We start from the raw sequence: 14,905 nt of genomic DNA, 5'->3' as shown, positions 1-14,905 counted from the left end.
ATCTTTGGAGTCTGGTACTTGTGTTGATACCATCATCAGGGCATTTAGTATCTTCTGAATTGTGTGGTACCTGTCCAGCATTTATGCCAAATCATGATTTTGATTAAAATAAAGCATTCTTTGAATTTTATTGAAATTAATGTTCATGAATGTCAGCTTGGACAATTTGATGTCAGCTTGGCAAGTTCTGATTTCGTGAAGGGTTGTTGCAATTACTTTTTTAATCTTCTGATATTGAAATCATTAGGATAGCAATGTTAAAATTAAAAAAGGAAGCATAAATTTATAACTAAATCCTTTGATGGTATGTTCTGCAATACAAAAGATGCATGTTCTATAAATATATAATGATAAATTTATGTTGAATTTTAGTTGATCTTGAAATCTTTATTTGAATTTGGCATGATATCAAACATAGAAACAGCAATTTACCGAATATGAAAAACATATACAAAGCAAAGAATTCAAAGGATGATACACATATAATACATACAGCGATGAACCATCTAATATAAAACAGGTTTCTCTGAAAGTTTACAAGGAACTGCTGTCTCACACTGAATCCCAAATAGCAACCCATGTGTTCTTTATAAAACAGCACAAATCTAGCACACAAGCAGGATGAAATTTGAAAAAAAAAAGGCAAGACAGGAATTTTGAGTAGAACAAGCATTCCGAGAGTATTGCATGGCATTACATAAGTCCCCTACCGGTTAAAAATTAATTGTACTGGAACAATATAGTAACTTGATCTATAACTTGTCATGGTGTAAACTATATAACAAATATCAAGTCAATAACTTCAAGAATGATGACAAAAAGTGTGGAAAAATGATTATTTATGTGAATTTTCTAAGTCCAAGGACCATAACTCTGCACAAAATCATCAGACCGGAACAAAATTCGAACTTGGTCTGTAACTTGTCATGATAAAACTATATATCAATTATCAAATCAATATCTTTATGCATGATGAAAAAAAGTGTGGAAAACTGATTATTTGAGTGAATTTTCTAAGTCCAAGGACCATAACTCTGCACAAAACCATCAGACCGGAACAAAATTCGAACTTGATCTGTAACTCGTCATGATAAAACAATGTACCAATTATTAAATTAATATCTTCAAGCATGACGAAAAAAAATGTGGAAAACTGAATATTTGAGTGAATTTTCTAAGTCCAAGGACCATAACTTATCAGACCGGAACAAAATTCGAACTTAATATGTAACTTGTCATAACAATATCCCAAATATCAAATCAATATCTTCAAGCACGAAGAAAAAAAGTGTGCAAAACTTATTTGCCGGACTGATGGATGGACAGACAGACAGATAGACAGAGTGCAAACCTAAAGTCCCCTTTGACTTCATCGTTAGTGGACTAAAAAAGGGCAGGATGAGCAACTTGGCAAAAAAAAAAAAGCCAGGATGACAATTTATGTAAAAAAGTCAGGATAAACTAATAAAAAAAAGGCAGGACCTAATAGAGTGAAAAATAAAAAGGCAGGACAGAGGTTACAACTTAAAAAAAAAGCATAAAAATCAAATGGTAGCTCCCTTATAGATCACTGTAGGGTCTTCAACAATGAGCAAAACCCATACCGCATAGAAGCTATAAAAGGCCTGAAATGACAAATGTAAAACAATTCAAATGAGAAAACTAACAGCCTGATCTTTGTACAAAAAAATTAAACGAAAAACAAATATGATATACAAGCATTATCTGAACTGGACTATAATTGATAATAGGACATTATACATATTGTTAGTAGTAGGGGCCTCGGTGGCTGAGTGGTCTAAGTAGTCCAACTATTGTGTCACTAGCCAGTCAACACTGAGGTTGTGAGTTCGAATCCTGCACGAGCCAGGTGTACTCGACTCCAATCTTAATTGATTAGGATTGTCAGTTTTCCTACCGAAGGTAGGTGGTTCTCTCCAGGCACTCCGGTTTCCTCCACCAATAAAAACTGACCGCCACGAAATAGCACAATATTGTTGAAAGTGGCGTTAAACACCAAGCAATCAATCAATCAATCATATTGTTAGTAAACTATTCCAAGATTGACAATATAAATTATTGAAATTGAAATATACAGCTGTCATTTTGTAAAGTTTTGTTCTTTTGAGCCCTATTTCTTATGGTCTGATATCCACGGCGTCAGTGTATAATAGTCCTTATAAGCCCCTATTTATAATAAAAGTTTATCACTTCTGGTAAGTCGTGCTTCTTGTGAAAGCTTTTACTTTTTTAAGTCTGGCATCCTACATACAGGGAACCAGTGTAAAATTTATGTTAAAGTCGTGCGCTTGCGCATTGTAACCTGAATCCAACATGAAAAATGGCGACAACTTTCAGCACCGGAACACAGAGCCCAACATCACATAAAACCCTAGAGAAGATTTTCGAAGAAGCTCAGTCAACGGGGGCAGTGTGTTTATGTGGCAGAAAATTAAGAGAATACCCAAAGATCTCGTCTAGATATGATTTAATTGATACAATCTCTGCTGGTGAGTGCCCCTTCGACTTCCAGTCAACGAGTATAGACTATAGTGTTTACAAAATTATGTTGGTTGTCTGTTTAAAAAAGTTGTCAACCAGCGTTGTTTGCAAAAAAAAAAAATTTTTTCAAAGAAAATATTATCATCGCCCTCTCTCATGTCCATTAATATAAATGTAATCGTTATACACACTAAATCCAAATTTCCCTGACAGTCTGTACTTTCCAAAATTCCATGATCTGTATTAAGTGCAAATTTTATTTACTTATTTTCAGACATGTCATTTTCATTGCTCTAAATTTTGAGAGTTCAGAAATTCTGATTTACAGTAGTTTATTGGGTGTTCCAATAATACTGATAATGTTTTTTAATGAAAAAATGTTCTTTTACTTACTTTATATGTGTATATGTACCTATCCTATTCTTTCTTTCTGCCAGAAGCAGACACCTTACTGCATACATGTATACTTTTTACACCTGTCTATGTGTGTTCATGTTTGTCTAAAGAGTTTCTGAAACAATACTTTCTCAACTTCGAACCCTTAACATAGGAGACTCAAACAAGTGAGCTTATTTTCACTGAACTAGTACACATATTTGTTAAGGGGCCAGCTGAAGCCCGTCTCCAGGTGCAGGATTTTCTCAGTGTGTTGAAGACCCATTGGTGGCTGTTTTCTGCTTTGGTCAGGTTGTTGTCTCTTTGACACATTCCCCATTTCTATTCTCAATTTTATTATAAATTAAAATATGTCGACGTCTATTACATATAAAAATAAAAAGATGTATATATCTTTTATGTACTGCAATTGTACTCGATCACTGAAACATCTTGGAGATTCAAACCCATATTTCATATAACCCAGCAAAACCCTGGTTTTCCGAGTATTTCCCACTGGGATGGGTCAATATTCATAAAACACAGGTTTTTGACTACCTTGAAATACATGGTTTTGTTATCATTTTGTAATTAATTGGCCTCTTTTGAAAACTCAATTGTCAGCAAAACGTGCTTTCAAAAGGTACATTGTAGATAAATTTAGATTTCATAAAGTTTTGTCTCGCCTGCGACTTGTCTCGCAATATGCGAGACATATGGATTACTATCTGGCGGAGGCATAAACTATTTGTACATGTTGTATAAAGCTTCATATTTCAGAAAGTAGAAGACATGGATGCTTGTATGCAAATACCTTATGTTCATGGTGCAAAGTGTTCGTCTATGGTATGTCCATTGTCCTTGACCTCATTTTCATGGTTCAATGACTGCTTGAAAAATGATTATAGTTTCAATGTCATGTGAATTTCTCACTGATTATGATAACTATATTTGATATATTGGTTCCTTGCAGGGTGTACATGTCCATCAGACAGGATTCACCTGACCTTGACCTCATTTCATTGATCAGTGATCAAGGTTCAGAGTTTGTGAAAATTGTCGGTCCTGACCGCAAAAATGAGGCTTGGACCGTGAACAAATTTGATAGGCCACATGTGTTTTAGTCTATTTTTCAAATACTAATAGCAATATAGGTCTGCTGTATTTGGTGTATTGAATAATTGTAAGGTGTACATGTCTGTCTGGCAGGTATCATCTGACCATGACCTCATTGTCATGGTTCATTGGTCAATTTTAAGTTTTTGTGTTTTTGATGTTTTTCAATTACTGTGAGCAATAGGTCAACTATGTTTGGTGTATTGAATAATTGTAAGGTTACATGTCTGTCTAACAGGATTCATATGACCTTGACCTTTTATGAATCCTGTTAAACAGACATGTAACCTTACCTTTTTGTCATTGTTCTTTAAAAGTTTGTAGCTTAAGAATCAATGGTCAGTAAAGCAGGCGAAACATTTCAGCGTGTGCTATATTTAAAAGTCATCAAAACCCACCCACATGTTTGCGTAAGACAATCACATGATCGATTGCATCATATATTTACTTTCTCTCAGATTTTACTGTTCTTGTAAGCAATTCATTAAAACTGAAATCCTTTTCATACAACTGCAAAAAAATGTTGCTGTCATATATTGATATGACGTTGGCATCGTCGTCTGAAGACACATTGGTTTTCGCACTCTAACTTTAGTTTAAGTGAATGGATCTCTATGAAATTTTACCATAAGGTTCAATACCACAAAAGGAAGATTGGGATTGATTTTGGGGGTTATGGTACCAACAGTTAAGGAATTAGGGGCCAAAAATAAGCATTTTTGTAACTTCCAGACATAACTTGTGTGTTAGTGTATGGATCTCTCTGATATTGTACCACAAGGTTCCATATAACAAAGGGAAAGCTGGGATTGATTTTGGGGGTACAATGTAATTGCCTCAAAATTTTAGGAATTAGGGGGCAAAAAACAAGCCTTTTTCTAGTTTCATGACAATAACTTGTGTTCAAGTGTATGGATCTGTCTGAAATCGTACTGCAAGGTACCATACCACAAAGGGAAGGCTGGGATTGATTTTGGGGATAATTGCCTCAAAATTTTAGGAATTAGGGGCAAAAAACAAGCATTTTTCTAGTTTCAGGACAATAACTTGTGTGTAAGTGTATGGATCTTTATGAAATTGTACTACAAGGTTCCATGTCACAAAGGGAAAGCTGGGTTTGAGTTTGGGGGTAATTGCCCTAAACGTTTAGGAATTTGGGACCAAAAAGGGGCCAAAAAACAAGCATTTTTCTAGTTTCCAGACAATAACTTGTGTTCAAGTGTATGGATCTCTCTGAAATTGTACTGCAAGGTACAATACCACAAAGGGAAGGCTGGGATTGAGTTTGGGGGTGATGAATCATAAGGGGGCTCAAAAAATTGGGGGGGGGGGGGATTTTTTTTTCCCTTTTTTTCCTTTTTTTTTTCTTAAAATTTTCCATTTTAAATTGGTTATTTCTGATTTATATATAAAAGCAAATAATAATATGGTTTGAATAGGTTTGAGTTCAATAATAGTACTTAGAAAGGCATGGATGTTTTATACCTTGTATGCAGATGCCTTATTTTTTCGAAGTTTCTGTCTGGCATATGTCCATTGTCTTTGACTTTATTTTCATGGTTCAGCGACAGCTTGAAAAAAATGTATAGTTGTTTTGTCATGTGAAATACTCACTTATTATGAGTAATAGGTTAACTATATTTGGTATATGGGATCCATGCAAGGTATACATGTCTGTCAGACAGGTTCACCTAACCTCGACCTTATTTCATGCATCAGTGATCAAAGGATTCAGTTTTAGTAGTCAAGATCGTATCTCAGATACTACAAGGACTATACATTGTAGGTTAACTAAATTTGGTTTATGGAATTATTGTACACCTCTGTCTGGCAGGGGTCATCTGACCTTGACCTAATTTTCATGGTTCATTGGTCAATATTAAGTTTTCATGTTATTTTTCAGATACTATAAGCAATGGAGCAACTATAATGTGTTATATTTATATATAAGCAATAGTTCAACTATAATTGGTGTATGGAATGATTTCATGGTGTACATGTTGGCTGGTAGTGTTCATCTGAACTTGACCTCATTTTCAGTGTTCATTGGTTTTATATAAATTTTTCATGATCAGATACTTTAAGATATAGGCTACCTATATTTGGTGTATGATATGATTATAAACTGTTTATGTCTCCCTGGCAGGGTTCAGATGACCTTGAACTCATTTACATGGATCATTGTCATTGATAATGTAAGTTTATGTGATATTTGTATTAAAACCTTCATATTACTGACTTTCAACATAAATTCAATCATAAATTAAAGCCAGTGAGAAATATCAGCATGCTTAACAATTTTTATGCCCCAGTCATAGTGGGGGGATTAAGTTTTACCCTTGTCCGTCTGTACGTCCGTCCGTATGTACAATGTATGTCCCAAAATTGGTTTCCGTTCTCTAACTTTAGTTTGCCTCAACCAAATGTTATGAAACTTATGCACAATGCTTATTACCACAAAACACCGATAAAGTTCAAATTTTGGTGGCGTCACTTTTATCGTTCTAGATTTATGCCCCTTTACAAATGGAAAAATAGCTGAAGTTTTCTTTTCCGTTCTCTTAACATAAGTTTACCTCAACTAAATGTTATGAAACTTACAAACAATGCTTATTACCACAAAACTCAGATCAAGTACAAATTTGGGTAGCGTCACTTTTACAGTTCTTGAGTTATGTCCCTTTGTAATGTTATATGCAAGCGGGGGCATCATCTGTGTCCCATGGACACATTCCCCATTTATCATATCTTTTGAGTCATTATATGACAGAAAAATTTTTGACAACGTATAATGTTATGACGTCAACGGCGTTGTCGCCCGAAGACATTTGGTTTGCACACAATTACTTGCGTATAAGTGTATGGATCTCTATGAAAAAGTAGCATAGGTTCCATACCACAAAAGGAAGGTTGGGATTGATTTTGGGGTTATTGTCCTAGCTGTTTGGGCCAACAAACAAGCATTTTTGATTCAGTCATGCTTGATCTTTGTGATCACTCCAGATTTACATATCATGAAACTAATTATTTGTTTTTATACGACCGCAAAAATTTAAAATTTTTTGGTCGTATATTGGTATGACGTTGGCGTCGTCGTCGTCGTCGTCGTCTGGCGTCGTCCGGCGTCGTCCGAAGACACATTGGTTTTCGCACTCTAACTTTAGTTTAAGTGAATGGATCTCTGTGAAATTTTACCATAAGGTTCAATACCACAAAAGGAAGGTTGGGATTGATTTTGGGGGTTATGGTACCAACAGTTAAGGATTAAGGGGCCAAAAAGGGGCCAAAAATAAGCATTTTTGTAACTTCCAGACATAACTTGTGTGTTAGTGTATGGATCTCTCTGACATTATGCCACAAGGTTCCATATCACAAAGGGAATGCTGGGATTGATTTTGGGGGTAATTGCTTCAAAATTTAAGGAATAAGGGGCCAAAAAAGGGGCAAAAAACAAGCATTTTTCTAGTTTCATGATAATTACTTGTGTGTAAGTGTATGGATCTTTCTGAAATTGAACTTCAAGGTTCCATATCACAAAGGGAAAGCTGGAATTGAGTTTGGGGGTAATTGCCCGAAACGTTTAGGAATAAGGGGCCAAAAATAAGCATTTTTCTAGTTTCCAGACAATAACTTGTGTTCAAGTGTATGGATCTCTCTGAAATTGTACCACAAGGTTCCATATCACACAGGGAATGCTGGGATTGAGTTTGGGGGTGATGAATCATAAGGGGGTTCAAAAAATTTGGGGGGGGGGATTTTTTTTTTTTCATTTTTTTTTTCTTTTAAAATTTTCCATTTTAATTTGGTTATTTCTGATTTATATTTAAAAGCAAATAATAATGATATGGTAGGAGATACACACCAAACAGGATGTGTAAATTATTATATAAGTAGTATTGTGCAATAGCAAGAAATTTTCAATTGCACAGTATTGCACAATAGCAAGAAATCTTCAATTGCACAGTATTGCGCAATAGCAAGAAATCTTCAATTGCACAGTAATGCGTAATAGCAAGAAATATCCAATAGCACAATATTGCGCAATAGCAAGAAATTGTCAATTGTGCAATATTGCGCAATAGCAAGAAATATTCAATTGCACAGTATTGTGCAAAAGAAGATACTTCGTATAAATTGCTTATTTTTTGACCAATTTCAATGGGGTTTTATTCTTGAATTCTTGGGTTTCTTTAATATGCTGAATCTAACCGTGTATTAAGTTTTTGGATTTTGGGCCCCGTTTTTAAATTGGTCCACATTGAGGTCCAAAGGGTCCAAAATTAAACTTTGTTTGATTTCATCAAAAATTGAATTATTGGGGTTCTTTGATATGCCGAATCTAACCGTGTATTTAGATTCTTAATTTTTGGTTCCGTTTTCAAATTGGTCTACATTAAGGTCCAAAGGGTCCAAAATTAAACTAAGTTTGATTTTAACAAAAATTGAATTCTTAGGGTTCTTTGATATGCTGAATCTAAACATGTATTTAGATTTTTGATTATGGGCCCAGTTTTCAAGTTGGTCCAAATCGGGGTCCAAAATTAAACTTTGTTTGATTTCAACAAAAATTGAATATATGGGGTTCTTTGATATGCTGAATCTAACCATGTATTTAGATTTTTGATTTTTGGGCCCGTTATCAACTTTGTCCACATTGAGGTCAAAAGGGTCCAAATTTAAACTTTGTTTGATTTCATCAAAAATTGAATTCTTGGGGTTCTTTGATATGCTGAATCTAACCATGTATTTAGATTTTGGATATTGGACCATAATAGGTGAATGTCCAATTTAAAATTTTTAAGTTCTTAGACCACATTCATTCTGTGTCAGAAACCTATGTTGTGTCAAATATTTAATCACAATCCAAATTCAGAGCTGTATCAAGCTTGAATATTGTGTCCATACTTGCCCCAACTGTTCAGGGTTCGACCTCTGCGGTCGTATCAAGCTGCGCCCTGCGGAGCATTTTATTATGACTTGCAGAAACTTTATAGTTTATACACCATTTCAATCATCTACTGCCAACTTTTGACATGTTATTTGCACTTAAGTAAAGAAAATATTGGTCAAACAGCCACTTTATTTAAGATATACATTTGCATATAGTTCCTTTGTAAATCAAAATTTATAAAAAGTAACATATTGTCAAAAATCTCTTATCCAAGAAGCTTTGTATAAAGAAAACAATATTAAGAATGAGGTAAAAAATGTCTGACTCAACTATAGCTAATAAATGGCTGGATCACAGCACTGATGATGCTTTGATTCTTGTTTCAGGACAAAAACTTGTGTATTTGTGTATGGATCTCTATGAAATTGTACCACAAGGTTCCATATCTCAAAAGGAAGGTTGGGATTGATTTTGGGGGTCATAACCCAAACCTTTTAGGAATAAAGGGCAAACAATAAAATAGGATTTTCATGTTTCAGGACAATAACTTGAGTGTAAGTCTATGGATCTCTATGAAATTGTACCACATGGTTCCATACCAAAAAAAGGAAGGTTGGGAATGATTTTGGGGGTTATGGCCCTAACAGTTAGGGAAAAGGGGGCCAAAAACATTACTATTTTAATACTGTATAAATTACTTATTTCTTGCGCTATTTCAATGGGGTTTAATTCAAAGTGTTGAATTTTTGGGATTCTTTATTATGCTGAATCTAACCGTGTAATTTAGATTTTTTATTTTGGACAGGGTTTTTAAATTGGTCCACATTAAGGTTCAAAGGGTCTAAATTAAACTTAGTTTGATTTTAACAAAAATTGAATTCAGGGTGTTTTTGATATGCTGAATCTAAGCATGTATTTTGATTTTTTGGGTCCAGTATTCAAGTTAGTCCAAATCGGGGCCCATACTTAAACTTTGTTTGATTTCAACAAAAATTTAATTGATAAGGTTCTTTGGTATGCTGAATCTAACTGTATGTTAAGATTTTGATTTTTGGCCCCTTTATCAAATTGGTCCACATTGAGTTCCAAAGGGTAAAAAATTTCATCAAAAATTGATTTCTTGGGGTTTTTTGATATGCTGAATCTAATCATGTATCTAGATTTTGGATATTTGTCCATAAAAGGTATTCGTCAAATTTCAATTTTTATACGCCCATTTACGAGACGTATTATGGTATACTGTAGTCTGTCTGTCCGTCCGTCGTCAACATGTCAGACATTATCTCAAAAACGCTTTAACCAATTTGCATAAAACTTTGGTGAATTGTTTAAATCTATTGACAAGAGCTCCCTTTCGTTTTTTATAAATTTCAGATTGTACGTTTATGAGTTATGAGGTTTTATTCATTAAAAAAAGGGGAATTTCCAGTTTTTATATGCCTGTTTACAGGGTGTATTATGGTATACTGTTGTCCGTCTGTCAGTCTGTCCGTCTGTCGTCAACATGTCGGACATTAACTCAAAAACGCTTTAACCAATTTGCATAAAACTTTGGTGAATTGTTTATATCTATTGACGTGAGCTTTCTTTCGTTTTTTATAAATTTCAGATTTTTCGTTTCCGAGTTATGGGGTTTCATTCATTTTTCAGTTTTCGGACAATTATTCCAGAATGCTTTCACCAACTTGCAAGAAATTGTGGTGAATGTTTATATCTATTGACATGAGCTTCCTTTCGATTTTTATAAATTTTAGATGTTACTTTTTCGAGTGAAAGGGTTTTATTGTTGAGCCTTTGACTTTTGTCGAAAAAGGGAGACAAAGCGATCCTACATTCCCTCAGCGTCGGCGGCATCCACAAATATTCACTCGGTGGTTTAAATTTTTGAAATTTTTCATAACTTTCTTAAACTATCCTGGATTTCTACCAAACTTGGACAGAAGCTTGTTTATGATTATAAGATAGTATCCAGAGGTAAATTTTGTAAAAAAAAAATTCCTGTTTTTCCGTATTTTACTTATAAATGGACTTATTTTTTCTGCCAGGAAACATTACATTCACTCTGTGGTTAAAGTTTTTAAAATTTTAATAACTTTCTCAAACTATCCGGGATTTCTACCAAACTTGGACAGAAGCTTGTTTATGATCATAAGATAGTATCCAGAAGTAAATTTTAAAAAAAAATTCCATTTTTTCCGTATTTTACTTATAAATGGACTTAGTTTTTCTGCCAGGAAACATTACATTCACTCTGTGGTTAAAAGTTTTTAAAATTTTTATAACTTTCTTAAACTATCCTGGATTTGTACCAAACATGGACAGAAGTTTGTTTATGATCAAAAGCTAGTATCTAGAAGGAAATTTTTATTAAAATTTTGTACTTGTTTGTCCATATTTTCCTTATAAATGGACTTAGTTTTTCTTCAAGTTAACATTAGATACAGCAAGCAGTTAAATTTTTTAAAACATTTATTAGATTCATAAACTATCCTGGATTTTTACCAAACTTGGACAGAAGCTTCTTACAATAAAAAAATTGTATCAAGAGGAATATTTTTATTAAATTTTTTCCTCATTTCATTTTTGTTGAGCCTGCGATTAACAGCAAAAGTGGGCGAGACACTGGGTTCCGTTGAACCCTTACGAATTTTTCATAAAAAAAGGGGGATTTTCCAGTTTTCGGACAAAAACTGAAAAATGCTTTCAGCAGTTCTTATGAAACTTTGGTGAATTGTTTATATCTATTGATGTAAGCTCCCTTTAGAATTTTATAAATTTTACATTTTACATTTCTGAGTTATGGGGTTTTATTCATTAAAAAAGGGTTTTTTTTTCCATTTTTCGGACAATAACTCAAATATGCTGTCAGCAATTCTCATGAAACTTTGGTGAATTGTTTATATCTATTGATGTAAGCTCCCTTTTGATTTTCATAAATTTCTGATATGACATTGAGAAGTGATTGAACTTTATTCTGTCAAAATGCGACGAGCGTATCATGCGCTCATGGCGCAGCTGTTTATTTATTTTCTTAGACTTCATGCATTCTGTGTCAAAAACCTATGCTATGTCTAATATTTAATCACAATCCAAATTCAGAGATGTATTGCACAATTAATAGAAATGGAAAGTAGATTCATAGTTCAAAATAGATAAGCATCATTATATTGTTATTTAAGAAATTATGTATAAATTAAAAACAAATTATTCAAAGAACAATTGAAGGTATTTCCACATCAATTTTATAAATAATTGATAAGAAGCTACTTCTGGTTTACTCAAAGCTACTATTGGTGTCCAATCATAGGTTTCTTCATACTGATTCAATAAATATATGGTTTCTATAGACTTTTGCCTGAAATAAGGGAGATAATTGTCAACTTCCGGTTTAGAAAATGTCACTTCTGGTCTCATATGATAGCTTTATTTACACTGATTCCAAAAATATATGGTTTATATATACTTTTGCCTGTAAAAAGGGAGATAATATGCTACTTCCGGTTTATAAAATGTCACTTCCGGTCTCAAATGATAGGTTAATGTATGACCATAAAAAAATATATGTTTTCTATGTATTTTTTCATAAAATAAGTGCAACAATGACTACTTCTGGTTCACTCAAGGTCACTTCCGGTTGATATTTTTCAAGCTCACATGTCACTTAACATTTTCTAAAAGACCTTATTGCTTTATCATGTACCAATCTGAAATAATAATCAATTTACCTTAAAGTAAAACATTTTTGGGGCAATTATTCCTGTAAGATGTCACTGGATTGTTTCAGACCAAATGTATCATATCTTCATCACAATAAAACAAACATTTTGCACTAGTTCTTTTATATATAACGTTAAAAATATCAGAGAAAATGCAAAAACAAGCAAAAGACAAAATTGAGAACATGACCTTAACTGACCTTGACCTCATTTTCTAAGTTAGGCTCCAAGGACCTCAAATAAGAAGACTTAAGCTTTATACAGCTTACAGTTTATGAGTTACATAAATTTTAAGACAAATTTAATTGATAAAGGTAGATAACTCCTATAAAATTTCACCGGATCGCTTCGATCCAAATCAGCCAAAAATTTCTGAGTGTACATGGATATGCTGAATCTAACCATGTATTTAGATTTTGGATATTGGAACGTAATAGGTAAAATCCAAATTTTTCAGTGACCACATTCATTCTGTGACAGAAACCTATGCCGTGTCAAATATTAAATCACAATCAAAATTCAGAGATGTACCAAGCTTGAATTTAGTGTCCATACTTGCCCCAACTGTTCAGGGTTCAACCTCTGTGGTCGTATCTAGCTGCTACCCACAGAGCACTTGATTTCACTTCCCTTCCCCTTTTGAAACAAATTATTTCTATACGGCCGCAAAAAAATTTTGTGGTCGTGTATTGGTATGACGTTGGCGTCGTCGTTGTTGTCCGAAGACACATTGGTTTTCGCACTCTAACTTTAGTTTAAGTGAATGGATCTCTATGAAATTTAACCATAAGGTTCAATACCACAAAAGGAAGGTGGGGATTGATTTTGGGGGTTATGGTACCAACAGTTAAGGAATTAGGGGCCAAAAATAAGAATGTTTGTAACTTCCAGACATTACTTGTGTGTTAGTATATGGATCTCTCTGACATTGTACCACAAGGTTCCATATCACAAAGGGAATGCTGGGATTGATTTTGGGGGTAATTGCCTCCAAATTTTAGGAATTAGGGGCAAAAAAGGGGCAAAAAAGAAGCATTTTTCTAGTTTCATGACAATAACTTGTGTGTAAGTGTATGGATCTCTCTGACATTGTACCACAAGGTTCCATATCACAAAAGGAATGCTGGGATTGATTTTGGGGGTAATTGCCTCAATATTTTAGGAATAAGGGCCAAAAAGGGTAAAAAAACAAGCATTTTTCTAGTTTCATGACAATAACTTGTGTGTAAGTGTATGGATCTTTATGAAATTGTACTACAAGGTTCCATATCACAAAGGGAAAGCTGGAATTGAATTTAGGGGGTAATTGACCAAAACGTTTAGGAATAAGGGGCCAAAAATAAGCATTTTTCTAGTTTGCAGACAATAACTTGTGTTCAAGTGTATGGATCTCTCTGAAATTGTACTGCAAGGTACCGTACCACAAAGGGAAGGCTGGGATTGATTTTGGGGGTAATTGCCTCAAAATTTTAGGAATTAGGGGCCATAAAGGGGCAAAAAAACAAGCATTTTTCTAGTTTCATGACAATAACTTGTGTGTAAGTGTATGGATCTTTATGAAATTGTACTACAAGGTTCCATATCACAAAGGGAAAGCTGGATTTGAGTTTTGGGGTAATTGCCTTAAATGTTTAGGAACTTGGGGCCATAAAGGGGCCAAAAAACCAAGCATTTTTCTAGTTTCCACACAATAACTTGTGTTCAAGTGTATGGATCTCTCTGAAATTGTACTGCAAGGTACCATACCACAAAGGGAAGGCTGGGATTGAGTTTGGGGGTGATGAATCATAAGGGGTTCAAAAAATTTAGGGGGGGGGGGGATTTTTTTTCCTTTTTTTTCTTTAAAATTTTCCATTTTAAATTGGTTATTTCTGATTTATATATAAAAGCAAATAATAATGATATGGTTTGAATAGGTAAATTAAAAAATTTTAAGTTCTTAGACCACATTCATTCTGTGTCAGAAACCTATGCTGTGTTAAATATTTAATTACAATCCAAATTCAGTGCTGTATCAAGCTTGAATGTTGTGTCCATACTTGCCCCAACTGTTCAGGGTTCGACCTCTGCGGTCGTATCAAGCTGCGCCCCAGTGGAGCATTTTATTTAAAGTAAGGCCAATTAAAATTAATCGATAGATTTTCATCATCCCCGCCCGCCCCGATTTTTTTATTTTTGAAAATTTAAGATTTCCGGATTTTGTTCATTTCCGCTATCGGTAACCGTTGATAGTTTAGTTTCATTCAAAACTTCCTTTTGCAATTTTCTGTTTTCGTATTTCTTTGAGTAATTTAACCAAAATGAT

At 33.9% G+C, this 14,905-nt stretch overlaps 1 protein-coding gene and 1 long non-coding RNA gene across 11 annotated transcripts in view; one reads left to right on the top strand and one right to left on the bottom strand.

The window, feature by feature from the left end:
- LOC127698319 (uncharacterized) overlaps nucleotides 1–14,905 on the bottom strand; it is a 54,496-nt gene that overhangs the window by 12,416 nt on the left and 27,175 nt on the right. The gene's annotated exons all lie outside the window — the stretch shown is intronic.
- LOC127698258 (DISP complex protein LRCH3-like) overlaps nucleotides 2,323–14,905 on the top strand; it is an 81,098-nt gene continuing 68,515 nt past the window's right edge. For all 10 annotated transcript variants that reach the window (XM_052201625.1, XM_052201632.1, XM_052201631.1 and 7 more), the window contains exon 1: nucleotides 2,323–2,510. In XM_052201625.1, the coding sequence (XP_052057585.1) occupies nucleotides 2,342–2,510 (169 nt within the window). In that variant the 5' untranslated portion in view covers nucleotides 2,323–2,341. The remainder of the gene's footprint in view (nucleotides 2,511–14,905) is intronic.

The sequence above is a fragment of the Mytilus californianus genome, unplaced genomic scaffold (genome assembly GCF_021869535.1).
Source record: "Mytilus californianus isolate M0D057914Y unplaced genomic scaffold, xbMytCali1.0.p SCAF_4, whole genome shotgun sequence".
NCBI lineage: Eukaryota > Metazoa > Mollusca > Bivalvia > Mytilida > Mytilidae > Mytilus > Mytilus californianus.
The sequence above is the reverse complement of the archived record's forward strand: the minus strand, read 5'-3'. Positions and strand labels throughout refer to the sequence as shown.